General features: G+C 67.1%; 2 protein-coding genes across 5 annotated transcripts in view; one reads left to right on the top strand and one right to left on the bottom strand.

Moving 5' to 3' along the window:
• Positions 1 to 15: 15 nt before the first annotated feature.
• NCAN (neurocan) lies at positions 16 to 15,544 on the top strand. Of its 3 annotated transcripts, none has more exons than XM_049809074.1 (15): positions 16 to 266; positions 6,459 to 6,538; positions 7,644 to 8,045; positions 8,551 to 8,725; positions 8,813 to 8,940; positions 9,255 to 9,548; positions 9,881 to 10,753; positions 10,840 to 12,033; positions 12,596 to 12,712; positions 12,951 to 13,064; positions 13,280 to 13,438; positions 13,546 to 13,628; positions 13,726 to 13,870; positions 14,357 to 14,539; positions 14,660 to 15,544. In XM_049809074.1, the coding sequence occupies exons 2-15, from the start codon at positions 6,466 to 6,468 to the stop codon at positions 14,806 to 14,808; spliced, it is 4,089 nt and encodes a 1,362-aa protein (XP_049665031.1). In that variant the 5' UTR covers positions 16 to 266; positions 6,459 to 6,465; the 3' UTR covers positions 14,809 to 15,544. The 3 variants fall into 3 exon arrangements, with proteins under 3 accessions (XP_049665031.1, XP_049665029.1, XP_049665030.1); XM_049809072.1 differs by having other exon boundaries at positions 14,664 to 15,544; XM_049809073.1 differs by lacking the exon at positions 16 to 266 and adding an exon at positions 2,038 to 2,098 and having other exon boundaries at positions 14,664 to 15,544.
• A 740-nt stretch (positions 15,545 to 16,284) lies between these two features.
• The window catches only part of HAPLN4 (hyaluronan and proteoglycan link protein 4), a 135,953-nt gene continuing 133,889 nt past the window's right edge, over positions 16,285 to 18,348 (bottom strand). For both annotated transcript variants that reach the window (XM_049809118.1, XM_049809119.1), the window contains exon 5: positions 16,285 to 17,622. In XM_049809118.1, coding sequence (XP_049665075.1) covers positions 17,285 to 17,622 — 338 coding nt within the window. In that variant the 3' untranslated portion in view covers positions 16,285 to 17,284. The remainder of the gene's footprint in view (positions 17,623 to 18,348) is intronic.

Here is an 18,348-nt window from a genome sequence, read left to right on the forward strand (position 1 = left end):
GGGCGCGGGTTCGCCGCCGCTGCGGGCAGGTGCGGGCGGCACCGGCGGCACCGGAGGGGGGGCCGCGCCTGCCGCCAGCCGCGATTGGCCCGGCCCGGCCCGGCTCGGCCCCCTCCGGGGGGGGCCCGGCCCGCTGCCCCCCCCCCCCTCCCCCTCCCTCCTTCCCCTTCTATCTTCCGCGCCCCGCTTTTAAGCCCCCGGTACCGGCGGGGTGCTCGGCTCCACCGGCGGCGATGACCCCCTGTGCGCCGTGAGCACCGTCCCAGGTACGTGCGGCACCGGCACCGGCACCGCCCGCGCCGCGCCCCCGCTGCGGTGCCCGGTATCGGCGGGGCCGGGCCGGGCGGTGGGAGCGTACGGGGATGGGGATGGAGCCGGTGATACCGGTAGAAACGGGACGGGTCCGGGCTGGGGGACACGGTGGGGACAAGGGGGTTGTCAGGGCTTGGGGATGAGGGGGCTGGGGGGGGGGGGGGATACTGGGATGGGAGCTGGGGGACACTGGGATGGGGGACGGCGGGGGGACCGGGGTGGGCAGGGGTGAGGGATGCTCCTGGGGTCGGGGTGGTGGCTGTGACTGAGGGTTGGGGACACTGGGGGGGGGCTGGGGCTGGCGGGGATGGGGGTTTGGGGGTTGGGGATGCCAGGGCCGGAGGGGGACGCTGGGCTTGGGGGGGGATCAGGAGTGGGCGTTGGGGGGAAATGGGGCAGGGGGACAATGGGGCTGGGACCACTGGGGTGGTGGGGGCAGGGGGACACTGGGGACACCAGAACGGGGGGGATGCTGGGGGGACCAGGGCTGTCAGGGCTGGGGACAGTGGGGCTGGAGCTGAGAGGGGCTGGGGGACCCTGGCACAGGGACAGACTGGGGGGACACCGGCACTGGGGCCGGTGGGATGGGGACAGACTGGGGGGACACCGGCACTGGGGCCGGTGGGATGGGGACAGACTGGGGGGACACCGGCACTGGGGCCGGTGGGACAGGCAGGGCTGGGGGCCGCTGGCAGGGCAGGCGGCACGGTGCTGTGCCCTGACCCCCTACCCAGCCTGTAGGGGAGCTGGCAGCGAGGCGGCGGGCAGGGAAAAGGGGTGAGGGATGGCAGGAGAGCAGCGGGTGCTGGCGGATGGGTGCCCACCGGGGAGTCATCCCCCTGCGGTGTCGGAGCCGGGAGCGCCTCGGTCCCCTCCCCTGCCTTGGCCGCCCGGTTCCCCGTTGGTGCTGCCGGTGGCTCCCTGGCAGGGAGGGAGCCGGGAAGTTTTGCATCCCTGGGGTGCCCCAGGCTGCCAGGGAGCGGGTAGGGTTGGCAGCATGGTGGGGGCTCAGTACCACGGGCAGGATGAGTCCCAGCCCGCGTGCCCCGCCATGGGGATGCCGCACGGTGAGGCCGGGCTGAATGGATGGAGGGCTTGCCGGGATGGACGGACACCGGTCGGGATACGGGCGAGGGGTTGATGGTTGCTTGGGGGCTCCTCGCTCCCGTGCACCCACTCCGGGGGCTCGGCAAACCCAGCGCCGGTGGGGAGGATGGTGCCAGAGACACGGCTCTGTGCCAGGCCCACCAGCCCGGTGTTCTCCTCGCTTTCGGTGCCGGGCACCGGCGCTGCTTTCGGAGTCGCTCGCTGGCGTACGGCCGAGCCATCCGCAGAGATGGGGCCAGGGGGGCTTGCCACGACGCTGCACCGGCTTTGGGGCTCCCGTGGTGCTTTTGGCTTCCTGGGGAGAGAGAGAAAGTGGGGGGGGGGGGGGGCGGGGAAAATTTAAAAAAAATAAAAAGAAGAGCAAATTCTAAAATAAAGGCTGCAGACTGTCTGCCTAATAAAAATCGCACCCAGCAAAGGGCCCATATTGGACGGGATCACAGTTTTCTGAGGTGCTAATTTATTCTCGCAGGCTGGGGGGGAGCGGGAAGCATCACGTTGCCTGTGAGATGTGACGGCAGCGAGGTTTGCAGAATTCCTTTGTTGTGGGCAGAGAGGAGGGGACGCGGAGCTGGCCCCGTCGCCGGGCTCCCGCCGTGGCCGTACAGCCCCGGGGGGGCCCTCTGTGGACACCCCCTTCCCGTTGGGGTGGCGGAGGCATCGTGGCACTGGGAGGGAGGTGGGTGCTGTGGGGGGCTGGGGGCTCCGGCAAGGTTGGGTGCGGGGTTGGGGGGCGGGGGGGGAGGCTCAGGATCAGCCCTGTGGGGTGCTAGCGGAGGGGGGGACACGCCGGGTGGGTGGGCACCGAAATGCCGTGTGTGTGCCGGCGGCACTGGGGACCGGAGTGACCTGTGGGGACAGCAGAGGTCATGGGGGCTGAGCACTGGCTGGGGGGCAGCTGGGGGCACCCCCAGGGCTGGGGCGTCCCCAGGTTGGGGGGCACCCATGTCCCACTACATTTAGGCTGCCTGGGTGGGTGGGCAGTGTCGCCCCTCCGCTCCCACCCATCCCAAGCCCGTGTCACCCCGCACTGTCCCAAATGTCCCCTCCGCTCCGTGGGGACCCCGGGGTCCGCAGCCGCCCCCGTCTCGCCCCATGGCTGGGGGCAGGTTGGGGTGAGAGGAGACCCCAAAACTGGCCGGGTTGTCCCGGCACCCAATGGCCTGTGAGGAATTAAGCTATGTTTCAGCTGAAGCTAATCACCAGCCCCGGCTTTGCATATTCATGAGGCAGATGAATTATTCATGAGGTGACAGCTAGTGACAGATGTGAAAATGTTCGCTCGGGTTGGGGGGGGGGGGGGGCGGCTTTGCACCGGCGTTATTTTAAATTTCTCTCGTCTGCCGTTTCCCCGGCTGGGGCTGGGCTGCTCGGGGGACAGGGACACGTTCCTTGTCCCCGGGGGGGCTCAGCCGCATGGCACCGGGGACATCGCTGTGCCCTGAGCCCGTGGCATCGCCCTGACTGCGGAGAGAGACCCCCAACCCCGCAAAATTCAGCCCCTCGGGCTCACGGTGGCATGGCCAGCGCTGGCTCCCCGTGCCACCCTCCTCACCTTGCTGTCACCGCTGGGGACGGCGTGGTGATGCCCGGCGTGGTGATGCCCGGCGTGGCTTAGCCCGTGGCCCCTTCCATGGGGACCCTGGCCGGATCCTGGCCTGGCGGGATGGGGCTGATGCTGCTTCCCTTGCCTTGGCACGGAGGCTGGTGGTGCTGAGCCGTGCTGGCAGCGGCGTTCCCGTGCCTGCGGTGAGGAGCCGGGAGCCGGCCGGGGTTGATGCCGGTGGTGCCGTGGGGTCGGGACTCGGCCGTGCCAGCCCTGGGCTGCCTCGCCGGCGCTGCCGGAGCTGGATTGTGGGTTAGTGGATCAAGAGGAGGTGGGAGGGAGACGGGCTCAATAATTAACCAGTTGCCGAGACTGAGAGGACGCTGCCTGGCTGCGGCTTCGGCAGCCCCCGGCGCGGCGTGGGGGTCCTCGTGCCGGGGACGCCGCGTGTGGTGGCTCCGGCACCGGTGGGGTTGTCCTGACCTTGGGATAAACTTTTTGCTGGCTCAACGCAGGGCCGGGCTCGGCAGAGGCGGCAGCCGGGGGTCTGGTGAGGAGCTGGGGGGAGCGGAGCATGGCGGGGACCTTCCTTTGTCTCCATGGCTCGAAGCGGAGCCGCGGTGCCACCGGGAACGTGGTCCCCGCATGCTTCGAGGGCAGGCGTGCCAGCCGGGTGGCCCCAAGGGAGCAGCAGGCTGGGGGCTGCGTCCCCGGGGTGGGGGGACCCCAGGAACCCCCCTGCCTGTGGTCCGCGTTCCACAGCGGGTGCTGCCGGCCGGGCCGGCCCTTTCCACCGTGGCACCTTCCCTGCTGCGAAAGCAAAACCTGCAGAAATGCTGATGTCAGGGAAGGCGACGGACGCAGCTGACGCCGCGCAGCCCTGCCGCCCTCGGCCTCTCACCGCCGGCAGCACCCGCTCCTCCCTGGTGCTGCCAGCCTGGGGTGCCCCGGCAGGGTCAGGGACCACGGTCCCATCCATCCATCCATCCATCCATCCCCGGCACGGTGTGCGCCCGGCTTCGCAGCCGACTGGGGTAGTGGTTGCAAATCCAAAAAAGCGACTTTCCTGTTTAACATTTAAATAAACCCCAGGCTGTTTACCCAGCGGCGCTGCCCGGCGTTTGCTCAGTGAGGACCCGTCTCCAGAACAGCGGGTCTGGGTAAACAGCCGAGAGCTTAGAGGAGTATTTATACGCTGGCACGTTAACGCGGCTCTTTGGGGTCTCTGGGGTCCCTTTGGCTCCTGCTCCATCCCACCACCCTGACGTGGCCCTGGGCAGGGCACGGGGCCGGCACCCTGTGGTTTGGGGCTGGTGGCCCAAGGTTGTGGCTGGGAATGGGGGTTGCCCTGCTGGGAGCTGGGGTGGCCACAGGCTAGGGAGGAGGAGGATGGAGAAGGGGAAGGTCTTGGGGATGTTGTGGAGAGGTGTTGGGGAGTGAGACCCGATAGCTGTTGTCCCGCGTGGGAAATTGTCTTGTTTGCCCTTCGATGGGAAAAGTCGCCTGGAAGCTGCAGGGCAGGGGAGTGTTGAGGGATGCAAAAAAGAAAATGGGTGAAGAGACCAAAAAGGGACCGTGAGTGATTCAAAGCCCTGGGACGTGTGCGAGCACGGCCCATGGCTCCCTTCTCCCCCAGTGCTGAGTGTCTTGGATGTCCCCAACCCGCACCCACTGCCCCCGACCCGCACCCAGCTCCCCCCCCTCGCCCGGCAGGTCCTGGGGTGGTGGCTCGGCAAAGGACACGGGCTGGGAGGGTGGGCAGGAGCCGCCCCATCCCACGCCCTGGCACTGATGGTTTGTGCTGGGAGAGCTCCCGACACCCCAGAAAGTCAAAATTAGCATTTCAGTGGGGAGGAGCTGGAACCTGCCAAGCCCAAACCATGCCAAGCAATTTATTTTTCCCCTCCTGTAGTGGGAAGACAGGGAAAAGTTTGGTGCTGCCGAGGCCACGAGCCCGGGGGATTTCCTTCCTGGAGCATCTCCGAGTGGGAAAGGAGTCACCGTTGTGCTGTTGGTGCCGTGGAGCAGCCCCGGGGCTGCTCTGGGTTTTTTTCGCTCCCAGGAGATGTGGCTGGGTGAAGGCACAGTGAGCCACAGCCCGTTCCCCGCTCCGCACCCCAGGAATTTCCCTCCGCAGCCGGAGCCAGGGTCAGGTCACCTCCTCATCTTTTATCAGCAGCTGGGTTTGGAGGCAAAAAGCCCCGCGGAGCTGCTGCGGGAGGGAGGGGGCTGCAAATGCTTTCTTCTTTAGAAGAAATAAGATAAAACCCCGTTTTGCACCCCCCAAAAGGTCCTTTTCCAGCTCTGAACATGGGGGGTCTCCTTTTTTCTCGCCATTTTGCTCTTTCTTTCTATTTTTGTCCCATAAAAGCAGAAGGGACAGAATGAGAAATCAAGGGCTGGAAAATGGAGCATCAGGGACGGGGGAACCTGTGGGCTGAGCCAAAGCCTCAGCTTCAGGCAGCTGGAAGAGGGACTGGGGGGTCCTGGGGTCCCCCCAAAAGCTGAGAGCTCCCCAGCTCACTGTCCTGGCCAGGGGACAGGCCAGGGGTCGATGTCGGAGCCGGGGGACCTGCACGCTGCAGCAGGGACCAGCAAACCCCATGCTGGATCTGCCGGCACATGGGGGACCCTGCGTCTGGTTCAAGCTCGTGGCCACGTGGTGCCGGGCTCCAGCGTGGCCCCGTTTGGGATTTGGGGGTGCTGGTTGCATCTCTGCTGCCTCTGCTTGGCCGGTTCAGTGGCACAGGGTGCCAGAGCCTGGTTAAAATCCCAAACAAAGCCTGAGCGGGACTGTGGTTGTGGTGGGAGCCGGGTAATGGTTGTGGTGGGAGCCGGGTGATGGTTGTGCCCGTGCTGGGCGGGCGATCTGTCCGACTTTCCTCCGAGCCCAGAGACCAAATGATTTAGAAAATACTAATCGGCGCTGCAGTCAAACAGATGGATGGGAGATTTTCGGTGAGCAGCGGTGCTGGCTTTGTGCTCCACGCGCCGCACGCCGGCTCCGGCAGCCGGAGGCATCCGCTGCATGTTAATGCTGAGAGCAGAGCGAGGGCTGGCTCCAGCGCCACCGGTTCTGCTGCTGCTGGGCTGGGGGTGTGCGGGACCCCCGGGTTTGCCCGCTACCCCCACCACGGAGATACGTGTCCCACCTCCAGCGGTGCACCGGGTGGCTGCGGGGCTGTCACGGTGGGTGGCACTGGTGGCAGGGGACACAGAGGGAGACCCCGGCAGGGCAGCTGGCGGCTCGGTGGGTCGATGGATGGCACCCCATCCTCCATCTCGACCCCGCACCGGCTTCACGCCGGGAGTGAAATCAAACTCTCTCCAGGCTAATGGCATCTTGCTAAGTGGGGCTAATCCTGCTCCCTCCCCGTGGCTCTTGGGAGGCTGGTGTCAGCGCGGCCCCGCGGTGATTTACGGCCCGACGGCGCTGCTGAACAAGCAGGGAGCGGGCGAGCAGCGGCCGCCCACCCTTCGGCTCTCGTTGCAGGTCAAGGATGGTCCATGTGATGGGGGATGCCGGCTGCTGGTTCCTGCTCGGGCTCTCCCTCCTCCCCATCGCCGTCCTGGGTAAGTGCCGCCAGGGCTAATTAGCCACGAAGGGTAAACAGCAGCAAATAAAGCACTATCAGCCAGAATAAATAGCGAAGGTGAATAATAACCAGGGGAGGGCTTGGGCTGTGGCCCCCCACACCTCCCCGCCCTGAGCTGCGGGGGATTAGCGAGGGAGAAGCCCCTCAGGCGACCGTGGATTCCCCCCCTCCCCGCGCTGGGATCCCCACAGGCGAGACCTTAAATCCTTAATCCCACTGGCAGCACCCCCGGCCCCCTCCCCGCCGTGGAGCTGAGCCCCCCGGGGATTTGCTGTGTCTCTGACCGTGTCCCCCCTCCGCCCCGGTCCCTCATGGCGGGGGCATCACAGCATCCTGCTGCATAGGGGGGGGGATTTGGGATCCCCCCACCCCGGTACCCTCCCCGTGCATCTCCCGGCGAGCGAAGGGCTTGGGGTGCGATGGAGGGTGGGGAGCTGGGGGGGGGGACAAGGTGCCAGGCGGGGATTAGTGGCCGGCTGAGCTCTGCGGGAGCATCCCCCCGACCCCGCTGCGGGCAGGGAAAGCTGAGCCACAGGGGTTTCTGAGACTTGTGGGATTTGCAGCGGCGGAGCTGGGAGCCTGCATAGGCTGGGGCAGGATTAGTGCGGGAGGAGGAGGAGGAGGAGGAGGTCATGATCACTGCCATGCTTTATCCCAGTGTGGGGATGGGCTTTCCCGCTGGTGCCACAGGGGTTGGATGGCGCCGAGTCGTTGGCGAGGGGTCCATCTCTGCGGGCAGGGACGGGGAGGACTGATATCCCCACGGGAGCAGTGTGGGACCTACGGGTGCAGAGCAGCGGCTAGAGCCTGGCAGCATCCTGGGGGGGGATGACAGGGACTCGGCCGAGTCGGGGGGTTCAGCCCTGGAGGGACAGATTTAACTGGCAAAGCCAGTCTCCAGCCACTAGACGGGGAGGCTGCACATAATCCTGCTTCATGTTCTTCCTCGGGGGGGGCTCAGGAGGGCCCGGTACAGAGCCCCCAACACCCCGCAACGCCCCCAGCTCTTCCCCCTACGAACAAAAGCCCTGCAGGAGCTCTCACCGCCCATTCCCGTGGTATCTGGGTGCTTCTCCCCGCAGGCTCCCAGGACGATGGGAAGGTGATCCACATCAACAGGGTACAGCACCAGGCTGTGCGCGTGGGGCTGGGGGAGCCCGTGGCCCTGCCCTGCCTCTTCTTGCTCCAACCCTCCGCCTCGCTGGGGCCCAACGAGCCCCCCGACCCTCCCCGCGTCAAATGGAGCAAGGTGCGCTCGGCCACCGGCCAGAGGGAGGACGTCCCCATCCTGGTGGCCAAGGACAACGCGGTGAAGGTGGTGAAAACCTACGAGGGCCGAGCGTCCCTGCCCGGCTACCCCCGCGACCGCTACAACGCCACGCTGCTGCTGCGCGCCGCCCGTGCCAGCGACGCGGGGCTGTACCGCTGCGAGGTGGTGGCTGGCATCGATGATGAGCAGGACCTGCTGCCTCTGGAGGTGACGGGTGAGCCGGGCACCGCGCCATGGAGCGGCATTGCCGGGAGAACCACGGGGGCGTCACGGGTACCGTGGCGGGTTGGCGTGGGTGCCCGTGTGGGTTATGCGCCCCGTGCAAGCTGTGAACCCTGTGCAAGCCGTGTGCCCCATGCACCCCTTGGGAGCCTTGCACCCCGTGTGCTCTATGCAAGCTGTACAAGCCATGCACCCCGTGCAAGCTGTGCACCACGGGTACCCCGTGCAAGCCCTGCACCCCGTGCAAGCCCTGCACTCCATGCACCCTGTACAAGCCGTGTGAGCCGTGCACCCCGTGTGCCCTACACAAGCTGTGCAAGCCGTGCACCCCACGTACTTCACACACCCTGCGCAAGCTGTGCACCCCATGTACCCTGTGCACCCCGTACAAATTTTGTGAGCCGTGCACCCCGGGCACCCCATGCAAGCCCTGCACCCCGTATAAGCCGTGTGAGCCGTGCACCCCGTGCCAGCTCTACCACCCGCTGCCCTTCCAGGCGTCGTCTTCCACTACCGCCCCGCGGGCGAGCGCTACGCCCTGACCTTCGCCGCTGCCCGCCGCGCCTGCCTGGACAACTCGGCCGTCATCGCTTCGCCCCAGCACCTCCAAGCCGCTTTCGAGGATGGCTACGACAACTGCGATGCGGGCTGGCTGGCCGATCAGACCGTGCGGTAAGTGCGTGGCACGGGCTGCTGGCCGGGCATCCTCCACTGCGGGCGGTCGTGGAACTGAGCGTCTGCCGTGCCCCTCTCCGGCAGGTATCCCATCACGCTTTCCCGACCCGGCTGCTACGGAGACCGCAACAGCCTCCCCGGCGTCCGCAGCTACGGCCGGAGGGAGCCCGGTGAAGAATACGACGTCTACTGCTACGCCCGGGAGCTGCGAGGCAAGTGGTGCTGCGGCGGCCGGGTGCGCGCCAGGCTGGGCAGGAGGGTGCCCGGGGACATTCTTGCGGAAAAATGGCTGTGGTTGGGAGCGTGGGCATCTCCCTGCATCTCTCGCCTGCTGCGGTTTGGCTGCAGGGATGGGTGCCGGTGCCGGCGCCGTGCCGTTGCTCGGTGCCACCCTCTGCACTCGTGCCAAGTGGCATGGTGTGGCTGGAGTGATGGAGATTTCCAAAAACCACCGCTCGGCTCCAAGCCATCAGGATCGTCACAGCTTTCCGTCCCCACATCCCCGATGGGCTCTGCTCTCTTACAGGGACGGTGTTTTACGCCACGGTGCCGGGGCGGTTCACCTGGCAGGGGGCCCAGAGGCACTGCCGGAGCCGGGGGGCTTCGCTAGCCACCACGGGACAGCTCTACCTGGCGTGGCGTGAGGGCCTGGACCAGTGCGACCCAGGCTGGCTGGCCGACGGCAGCGTCCGCTACCCCATCAGGCTCCCGCGCAGGAAATGCGGCGGCGAGGCCTCGGGCGTCAGGACCCTCTACCAGTTCCCCAACCGCACCGGCTTCCCCCCCGCCGCCTCCAAATTCGACGCCTACTGCTATAAAGGTAAGGGCGACCGGCCGCGATGCCGGCACCGCGTTCCCCCGGCCAGGCCCCCCACCGGCCCTGGTCCTTCTTCCCTTGGGAATCGGTGGGCATAGCCAGGAAAATTGCTGCGGATGAATATTTAATTGGGGAATTAATGAGATAAATGAGGAGAGCTGCGCTGGGAGGGAGCCCAGCTCCATGCATCACCCTGGCATGGTGCGAGGCTGGGGGATGCGGTGCCTGGTACCGAGCCCCGAGGGGGGACGCGGGTCCCCGCTCGTGCCTTGGATGCCCGTCGTGCCCCTCGGTCCCGCCGCCGTGCGCGGCTGATGCTCGCGGTCTCACCGCAGCACGCGCGGCCGCGGGGCAGAGGAAGCCAGAGGAGCCGGTGCCGTCTGCGCCCGACTCGCTGGGCGACAACAACGTCCTGGTGGAGCGCAGCGAGGACCTGGGCACGTCGGGGGACTCCCGGGACGTCCCGCGTGACCGTTATGGCCTCCTGCCGCAGCCAGGGCCCGTGGGGCTGGGCGAAGACGAGCAGTTGCGGCCGGCGAGCGGCAGCCCGGCCGTACGGCGCGGTGACCTCCCCGGGGCCGTGCCGTCACGGGCACCGGTGGCTCGTGGTCCGGGGCTGGGCGATGGTACGTCCCCGCTTCCCACCACGGCCTCCTCGCCGGCGTGGCCCCATGAAGACGAAGCTCTCAACGTGGTGGACCAGGCGCCGGTGAGCTCCCGGCAGGATCCGGCCAGCACCAGCTCGGCACCGCTGGTGCAAGAAGACCCCGACTCTGAGGAGCCCCCGGCCGCCCTCCTGCCGCAGTCCCAAAGCCCAGCCCGGGAGCAAGTCACCAGTTCACCGCCAACGCCGCCCGGGCTGGGGACGGTCCCTGGCACGGCAGCAGAGATCCCCAGCACCCCACCGGCCAGCTCCCGCGCCCCGAGGCGGAGCGGCTATGCCGGGCTGAACGGGCGCTACTTCCAGCTGCAGCGGCAGAGCCGGGACCCCGCAGCGGTGGCTGGAGACCCCACGGTGGCTGGAGACCTCACGGTGGCTGTGGACCCGGTGGGGACGGTCACCCAGTCCCCCGTCCTGGCCCTGGAGGTGAAGGGGGCTGCAGCCAACGCGGTGGAGACGTGGAGCATCCCCCGTGGCAGCACCGAGAGCCTCCGGCGGGAGGGCACCTACTCATCCTCCAACGCGGTGGAAGAGGAGATCGGCCCCGGTAAGTGATGCCCAAAAGCAGCTTGGGGGGGTTCTGGTGGGGGCTGTGCCGGCTCAGGAACCCCATGGCTGTGCCATCTCTTGCAGAGCTGATGGCACCGGCCACTGCCCCGGTGTCCCCCTCGCCGCAGGCGCCCGCCCGGAGGGATTCACCACGGTGGAGCCCCCGCATGGCCCCCCACAATCCTGGGGAGCCCACACGGACACCCCCTCCGCCGTCCCCATCCCTGCCTGCCTCTGCGGTTCCCCACGACGCTCTCAGCCCCTGGGACATCACCGCGGTCGGGGCTCAGCCCCACGTCCCCAGCACCCGTGGGGACTCCCCCCGGCCACCCGCGGATGCCACCGAGGACTTCTCCGGGGACGCCCTCTCCCAGGAGGACGGCGGCTCCGTCCCACCACGGCCCCCGCTGCCGCCGGCCCCGCTGGTGGCCGAGGGCCCCGAGACGGCCCCGCAGCTCCGCGGTGACACCGGTGACAGCAGCGGGGCTCCGGGCGATGGCTCGCTGGAGAGGCAGAGGAAAGCGGTGACCTTCTTCCACCCGTCTGGGCCCTCCGTGGAGCACCCCACCGAGGCGGCTGCTCCGTGGCCCCACGGGGGGCTGAGCCCCACGGCTCCCCGTGGTCCAGCTGAGCCACCAGCTGAGCCCAGCCGTGAGCCGCCGGCCGGGTCCGGGGATGCCGGGAAGGGCTCAGCTGAGTCGAGCGGCGAAGCGGCCGCGTCCCCCCCGACGTGGGACGTCCCCTCGCCTTTGCCTCCCACTGCAGCCGGCGAGGTGACCCCCAGGGCTGGCACGGAGCAGCCGGTGGAGGCGCTGGAGCCGGCGGCCGAAGAAGGGTCTGCAGGCTTCGCCCCACGGCCCACCAGCCACGCTGCACCGGAGCTGGGGGGAGCGGAGCATCTCCTCCTGCCCCCCTCCACCCCTCGGCAGCCCCCCACCAGCCTCGGCCCCCCAGGTGGCCCCAGCCACGAGGATGCACCGACAGCCCCCGGGGAGGAGGATGCCTCCGGGGAGGCGAAGAGGGAAGAGCCCCCCGGACCCCCTGGCTCGGCCACCCACAACCCCTGGCCGTCACCCACTGCCCCCCACCCATGGGTGCCACAGGGGTCTGAGTCCCCGAGCGCAGGGCCGCTCTTTGAGCCTTCCACGGCGGCGGCAGAGCTGGGGGGACCAGGGGGGTCCCCGCTGCTGGATGCCGACAGCGGGAGTGGCGAAGAGCCGGGGCTGGAGGAACGGGAGCTGCTGGCCTGGGCAGGCGCCGGCAACGCCAGCCGGCACGGTGAGCGCGGTGCTGCGGGGTCGGGGTGCTGCGGGCATCCGGAGCTGATGGGGATGGGGGAAACGGGCTGGGTGGCAGGAGGACCTCAAGGTTGACCCCCTCCCCAGGCTGGTACGGTGTGTTGCTGACCCGCTGGGTGAGTTTTAAGGCGGAGGTTTGGGGTGGGTCTCTCCTTTTACCCAAACTCATTTACTCACCAGGGAGTTTCTGGCAGCTGTGATGGGCTGGGGGCAGATCCTGGGTTTTTCAAAGTGAGCCCAGCTATTAATGTGAGCTGGGAAAGCATCCTCTTAAATCTTTAATATTTGCAGTTGCTAATAATAATAGCTGGAGAGGCGGCTACTGGTGGGGGACGTGCGGCACACACCGCCCGGCCACAGCTCAAAGGCAACAAATATATTTAAAGAGTAGAGCCAGGGCCAGATGGAAAAGGCACCACGGTTAACGTGCGGCAGCCGGCAGCGCCGGGGCAGGACCGGACCTTGGGTGCCGGTGGGGAAGGGGGTGGGTGCCGCGGTGTCCCTCCCCACCCCGGCTCAGGGCACCCGCTCCCACCCCGCAGCTCCGGCCGACCCCTGCCAGAACAACCCCTGCCTGCACGGCGGGACCTGCCGTGCCAACGGCACCGTCTGCGGCTGCAGCTGCGCCCCGGGCTTCACCGGGGAGAACTGTGAGATCGGTGAGTGGCCGGAGCATCTCGCCGTACCGGGGCAGGATCCGGTCCCGCATCCCGGCACGGCACGGACCAGCGACCACGCTTGGAAGCGGGGAGGGGAATGGGGCTGAGGCTCTTAAATCCTGCTCGATTCCCCCGTGCTCGGTCACCGCCGGCATCGCCGGTGGCAGAGGGGACGGTGGGCTGGGCGGGCGGTGGCGGGGGGTCTCCGTATACCCGCAGCTCCCGGCGTTTTCTGCAGACATCGATGACTGCCTGTCCAGCCCCTGCCAAAACGGTGGCACCTGCATCGACGAAGTCAACTCCTTCGTCTGCCTCTGCCTGCCCAGCTACGGCGGTAGCCGCTGCGAGAAAGGTGGGGACCCGGTGTGTCCCCCGGGTGTGTTGCCACGGGGTGGGCGAGACCCCCACGGGGACACTGCCCAGCCCCTGTCCCTTTGGGGGCAGGCATGGGGAGCTGGGACGGGGATGGAAAAGTCCTGCCCCCTCCGTGATGGGGAGCTTGTTCCCTGCATCCCTTCCCGGGGTGCTGGGGGACCGGTTCCCCTCACCGTGCCCATCTCCCCGCAGACACGGAGGGCTGTGACCACAACTGGCACAAGTTCCAGGGTCACTGCTACCGGTACTTTGCCCGCCGGCGCTCCTGGGAGGACGCGGAGCGGGATTGCCGTCGCCGTGCCGGCCACCTCACCAGCATCCACTCGCAGGAGGAGCACGGCTTCATCAACGGTGCGGGCTGGGGGGGGAGAACACCCCATCCCGCAGCTCTCCAAGCATCAGCACCCCCGGGTGCTCTTCGCCTTCACCGTGCGAGCCGTGGGTGCCTCTCTCCGTAGGCTTCGGGCACGAGAACACCTGGATCGGGCTCAATGACAGGATCGTGGAGCAGGATTTCCAGTGGACCGACAACACCGGCTTGGTGAGACCCTTGGAGGTGCAAGGGGGGGGGGGGTGGGCTCAGGGTGCAGGGCATGGGGGGGGCACAGGGGCTCTCACCCTCTCTCGTGTCCCACCAGCAATACGAGAACTGGCGGGAGAACCAACCCGACAACTTCTTTGCGGGCGGCGAGGACTGCGTGGTGCTGGTGTCCCACGAGATCGGCAAGTGGAATGACGTGCCCTGCAACTACAACCTGCCCTACATCTGCAAGAAAGGCACAGGTACCGCCTGCCCCGGCGTCCCCATCCCGCAGCCCCCAGGCACCTCCTCATCCTCAGGAAGCCTATCCCAGCTCCTCATCCAGGAAAACTCAAGCAGTTCCCCTTAATCTCCATTTTTCCTTTATTCCCCCACAGTCAATTCTTCCCTCTCCACTTTAATTTGTTTAATTTGCCACCATTAAAACTATTAAGTTCTCATTCCTTATCTTGAAAGTTATATTAACCTCCAGCTGCTCGTTGCGAGCCGGAGGAGCGCGCCGCCCTCTCCCACCGGCCGCGTGTTAACGACGCGCTCGCCCCGATAAGGCCATAAATTAACGAAGTAAATCTGGGGAACACCTCACTGCCAACCTGATGGAGCCCCTCCTAAAGCCATCCACTACCGCTCCGGCTCACGGAGAGAACCGGTGGCAGCGGCAGAATGTCCCCTCGTCCCCTCCCAGTGCCGGAGGGGTGACGGGGGTCTGTTGCCCCCCCCCCCCCCAGTGCTGTGCGGGCCCCCGCCGGAGGTGGCGAATGCCTTCACCGTGGGGAAGAAGAAGGAGAAGTACAGCATCCACTCCAGCGTGCGCTACCAGTGCGAGGAGGGCTTCACCCAGCGCCACGTGCCCACCATCAAGTGCCACAGCACCGGCAAGTGGGACCGGCCCAAAATCCTCTGCACAAAACGTTAGTGGGGATGGGGGGGGTCCCAGGGGAGGGGCGGGGGGGGGGGGATGTCAAGGCACCGGTTCCCTCCTGGGGCCGTGGTTCCTGACCCCCCCGGGTCCCCTCCCTTGCCCCCGTTAGCCAGGCGGTCGCACCGAGCGCGGCGTCACCACCACCACCGGCACAGCCACCCCCACCACCAGCACCACCACCACAAACCCCGCAAGGAGCGGCGAAAACACCGCAAGCACCTCCGGCTGGACTGGATGGAGGAGGGCCACTACTTCTAGAGCCGGGGGACGAGGAAGCACAAGGGTCCCCAACGGGATGTGGTGACGTTTCCCGCCCCCCCCCCCCCCACTTCCCCCCCCCCCTTTTATAACCCCCCTTGGCTTTAGCTCCTAGGATGCCCGGCCCTGTAGGGAATAGGATCCGGAGGGGGCGGCTGCGTGTGCGTCCCCAGCCCTCCTTGCATGCCCCACGCTCAGCCCCCCCAACCCGGGGTCGAGCCCCCAGCCCCACACGGGGACCCCCCCCCCCAATCCCTGTGCGGGGGGCTGTTCCCCGGCTGGGCTCTGGCCCCCTCCCCAAAGAGGGGGGTTAATCTGCCAGCCCCCCCCCCCCCCCCCCATCTCCCACCTTGGCCATCGTGTCTCGCTGGCCCAGGGTGGCTCTGGTTTTTTAGCAGCCCCCCCCCCACCTCCATCTTCCCATCCCGGCACCCCGGTCTTGCCCGTGGGGCATCCCTACGGCCGGCACGGGGACCCTGCCCAACGCGGGGAGGGGGATGATTCTACCGGGGCCGGTGTCCTGCTCTGCCACCTGGTTTGGGGTTGGTTTATTTTTTTTCCCCTTTCCGTTCGTCGTCGGGTCCCCGTTGGAGTTGGCGTGTGTGTGTGTGTGTGTACGGCGCTTTCCGATCTCTGCTGTTTGCGACGTGACTGCCGTGTCCCGAGCCCCCCTCCCTGTCCCCTCCCTGTGCCATTTCTGACTCTGCCTTTCTGTACTGCTGGACATTTTAATAAATTTTTTTAACAGTTGAGCGGCCCTGACCCTGTGCTTTCCTGGGGGGAGCGGGGACCCCAGGGACAGTCCCCCCGCAGCCCTTGCCTTGCCTTGGCCAGGCACTGCCTCGCCGGCGCTTTCCATCTGCCTCCTTTCGCTGCCACTAAATTAATTTTAAGCAAACCTAATCCTTCTCCCAGGGCTCGTTGTGCCAACCCCACCGCCTGCTCGTGAATCACGCCGGCGGTGCCTGCCGCCTGCATCGCCCGTGGGGAGCAGCGTGGCCGTGGCTTTCCCTGCCGGCCTAGATAAGATGCAGAGATGCTGATGAATTTATCAGGGTGCTGCCTGCGTTAACCGTGGGCTCTGCGGCCCCCACCTCAGCTGCCCATCTCTTGGTGTCTGATGGCCACCACCCGGGGCTCCGGTGGCCCCCGGCACGCACGGTCTCCCCACTCTCCCCTCCCGGGGCGGGGGTCACATCCCAGCAGCTATTTATTTTCGTCAATGCTGGCAGGCGGTAAAGTTGATGGATGGTCTGTGCTCAGCTGCACCGGGCATGGAGGAAGCCCCGAGCCCCCTCTAGTATGGGGGACCCCGGGGTCCCCACCGGTGCCTTGTTGTCCCCGCGGTTGCTGCCAGCGCTGTGATGCCCCAAGGTGACTCTGCTGATGCTGCTCCCTTGGATCTGGCCCCGATAAATCCGAGAGGGATGCTGTCGGGATGCTCCAGCTGGGATGCTCCGAACTTGCCCAGCGGGGCCAGGGGGTCTGACTGGGGAGCGAATACAAGGGCTGTCGGGGTGAGCAGCCCCACGGCGCAGGGCAGCCCGGGGTCCCTTTTGCACCCAAGATGCCCCTCGAGGGTGGCACCGAAGAAGGACACGCAAGAGCCTGGCTCAGCTCTGAAAAGCGGCCAAAGCTTTTATTTCATCTACGTCCAGCTCGCGAGCGCCAGGCCTGCAAAAAGCCTCGGGACGGTGCTCGGCCGGGTGGGCGCAGGGGACGGTGCCCACCCAGCATCTCCCCGCTCCCACCATCGGCCGCTTCTGCACGAAGCCAAGCGCGAAGGAGCTGCCCCAGCCCCGGGCTCACCGGGTACCAGCACCGGCCCTGGGGGGTGGCCGGTGGCGAGCGGGTTCATATGGGTGCTGGAGGGGCTGCAGGTGCCCCCCCGTCCGGCTGCCCATGTTGCATGAAGCCAAGCCCAGCGGCCCCAGTCCTTGCCCAGGACCAAGGTGGGATTTTGGGGGCAGGGGAAAGGGAGCCCGTCGCAGGTCAGCCCCCACTGCAGAGACGTGCTGGTCCCACGACGCTGGTTGCCTGCGGCACCTCCCTGCGGATTCAGCGCTGCGTGGCCCCAGGGACAGCGTGGAGCCGGGGATCCTGGGCGTGAGGACGAGGGCGGCGGGGGGCTCAAGCCTGCTTTGCTCTGGATGGGCCTTTAGCACATGCAATATGCTGATTGACAAGCAAGAACTGCAACGAGCTGGGGAGCCAGCCCTGGCTCCAAGCGCAGGCTCCTGGCTGGGCTACTGAAGTCATTCCCCTCCCGCTGCCTCAGTTTCCCCAAGCGTCACCGGGCTTTGTCCGCAGCCCGCGGCACAGCAGCCCGCACCGGCATCGCACGGGCACCTCTCCCAGTCCAACGCGGGGGCTGCCCGCAGCTCCCCAGAAGGCAGCGACGCCGGGGAACCCAGCACGTGGCGGGAGGGGGGGGTTCCCCGGCCAAGTCTGGGGGTGCTCCCATTGAGAGTGAGCCTCACACACGATTGGGGTGCCCCCCACCCAGCGCCTTCTCCGGGGCAGCCTCACCAGCTTTTTTAAAACAATAAACCCCAAAAAGCTTGTACTTCTTGTCCGGGAAACCCAGGTTGCGCACGCCGGGCTCCCGGCCCCCGCAGCGTGCCCGGGGATTGACGATGGGGTAGCGGATGCTGCCGTCTTCCAGCCAGCCGGCTTCGCAGCGGTCCAGCAGCTGGATCTTCCAAGCGGCGTAGAGCTGGCCCACTTTGGCCACGGCCGCCCCGTTGTTCTTGCAGGCCTGTACCGCCTCGGCGTAGCTCAGCTTGCGGTACGTCTTCAAGAAGTAGACTTTGCCTGGTTGGTGGGAGAGGGGGGGCAAAGTAGGGGCTGTTGGGGATGGGGACCCAGCTGCAGCATCCTGCACCCGGCACGGCACCGGCACCCGGCGGGGCGGGATGCGGGCAGGGATGGAGCTGAGCGGTGCAAGCCTTGTGGACGTCCCCCCACCCCCCCAACACATTTTGGGGGGGTGGCTGGAGGAGGCGACTGGCCGGGTGGGCTCTGGGGAGCCACCGCCGCGGTGCGGGCAGATTTATGGGGGCTGCACGGCAGCGGTTGGTGATGGTTCCTCATGGCGATTACACCCGCTATTTATCCTGCCTGCCACCATTAAATAAACATCGGCAGAGCCCCCCCGCGCGGCCCTGCCAGCCAGGAGGAATTTACACAGCCCGGGAGCCCTCCCGGCTCCCATCTGTCTTGCGTGGCCCCGGCCTCATCCATCACCCAGCCCGTTTGCTGCTGCAATTACCTCTGTCCCCCGCTCCTGCCCGGGGAAGATGGGTTTTGCTAAAACCAGGTGTCCCAGCCCCAAAGGTGATGGGACCAGATCCTGGTCCTTGCTGGGGGTCCCCAGCACCAAATCCCTTCTTGATGTGCCGGAGAGCCCAGGGAGGGCACACGCAGCTGCATCCTTCTCTCAGTCAGGGCTGAGCACCTTCCCGGACCGTCATGGGAACCCCCCCCACCCCACCCAGCCAAAACGGGGCGCTGGGTGCTCTGTGCCTCAGTTTCCCCTCC

This window comes from Accipiter gentilis, chromosome 8 (genome assembly GCF_929443795.1).
Source record: "Accipiter gentilis chromosome 8, bAccGen1.1, whole genome shotgun sequence".
NCBI lineage: Eukaryota > Metazoa > Chordata > Aves > Accipitriformes > Accipitridae > Astur > Astur gentilis.

Excerpts from the sequence above, each read along its gene's own strand:
- NCAN (XM_049809072.1), top strand. The coding sequence starts at position 6,466 with ATGGTCCATGTGATGGGGGATGCCGGCTGCTGGTTCCTGCTCGGGCTC. Across the intron at positions 6,539-7,643 it reads CCTCCCCATCGCCGTCCTGG|GCTCCCAGGACGATGGGAAG; the intron begins GTAAGTGCCGCC and ends TTCTCCCCGCAG. Across the intron at positions 12,034-12,595 it reads CGGCAACGCCAGCCGGCACG|CTCCGGCCGACCCCTGCCAG; the intron begins GTGAGCGCGGTG and ends CCCACCCCGCAG.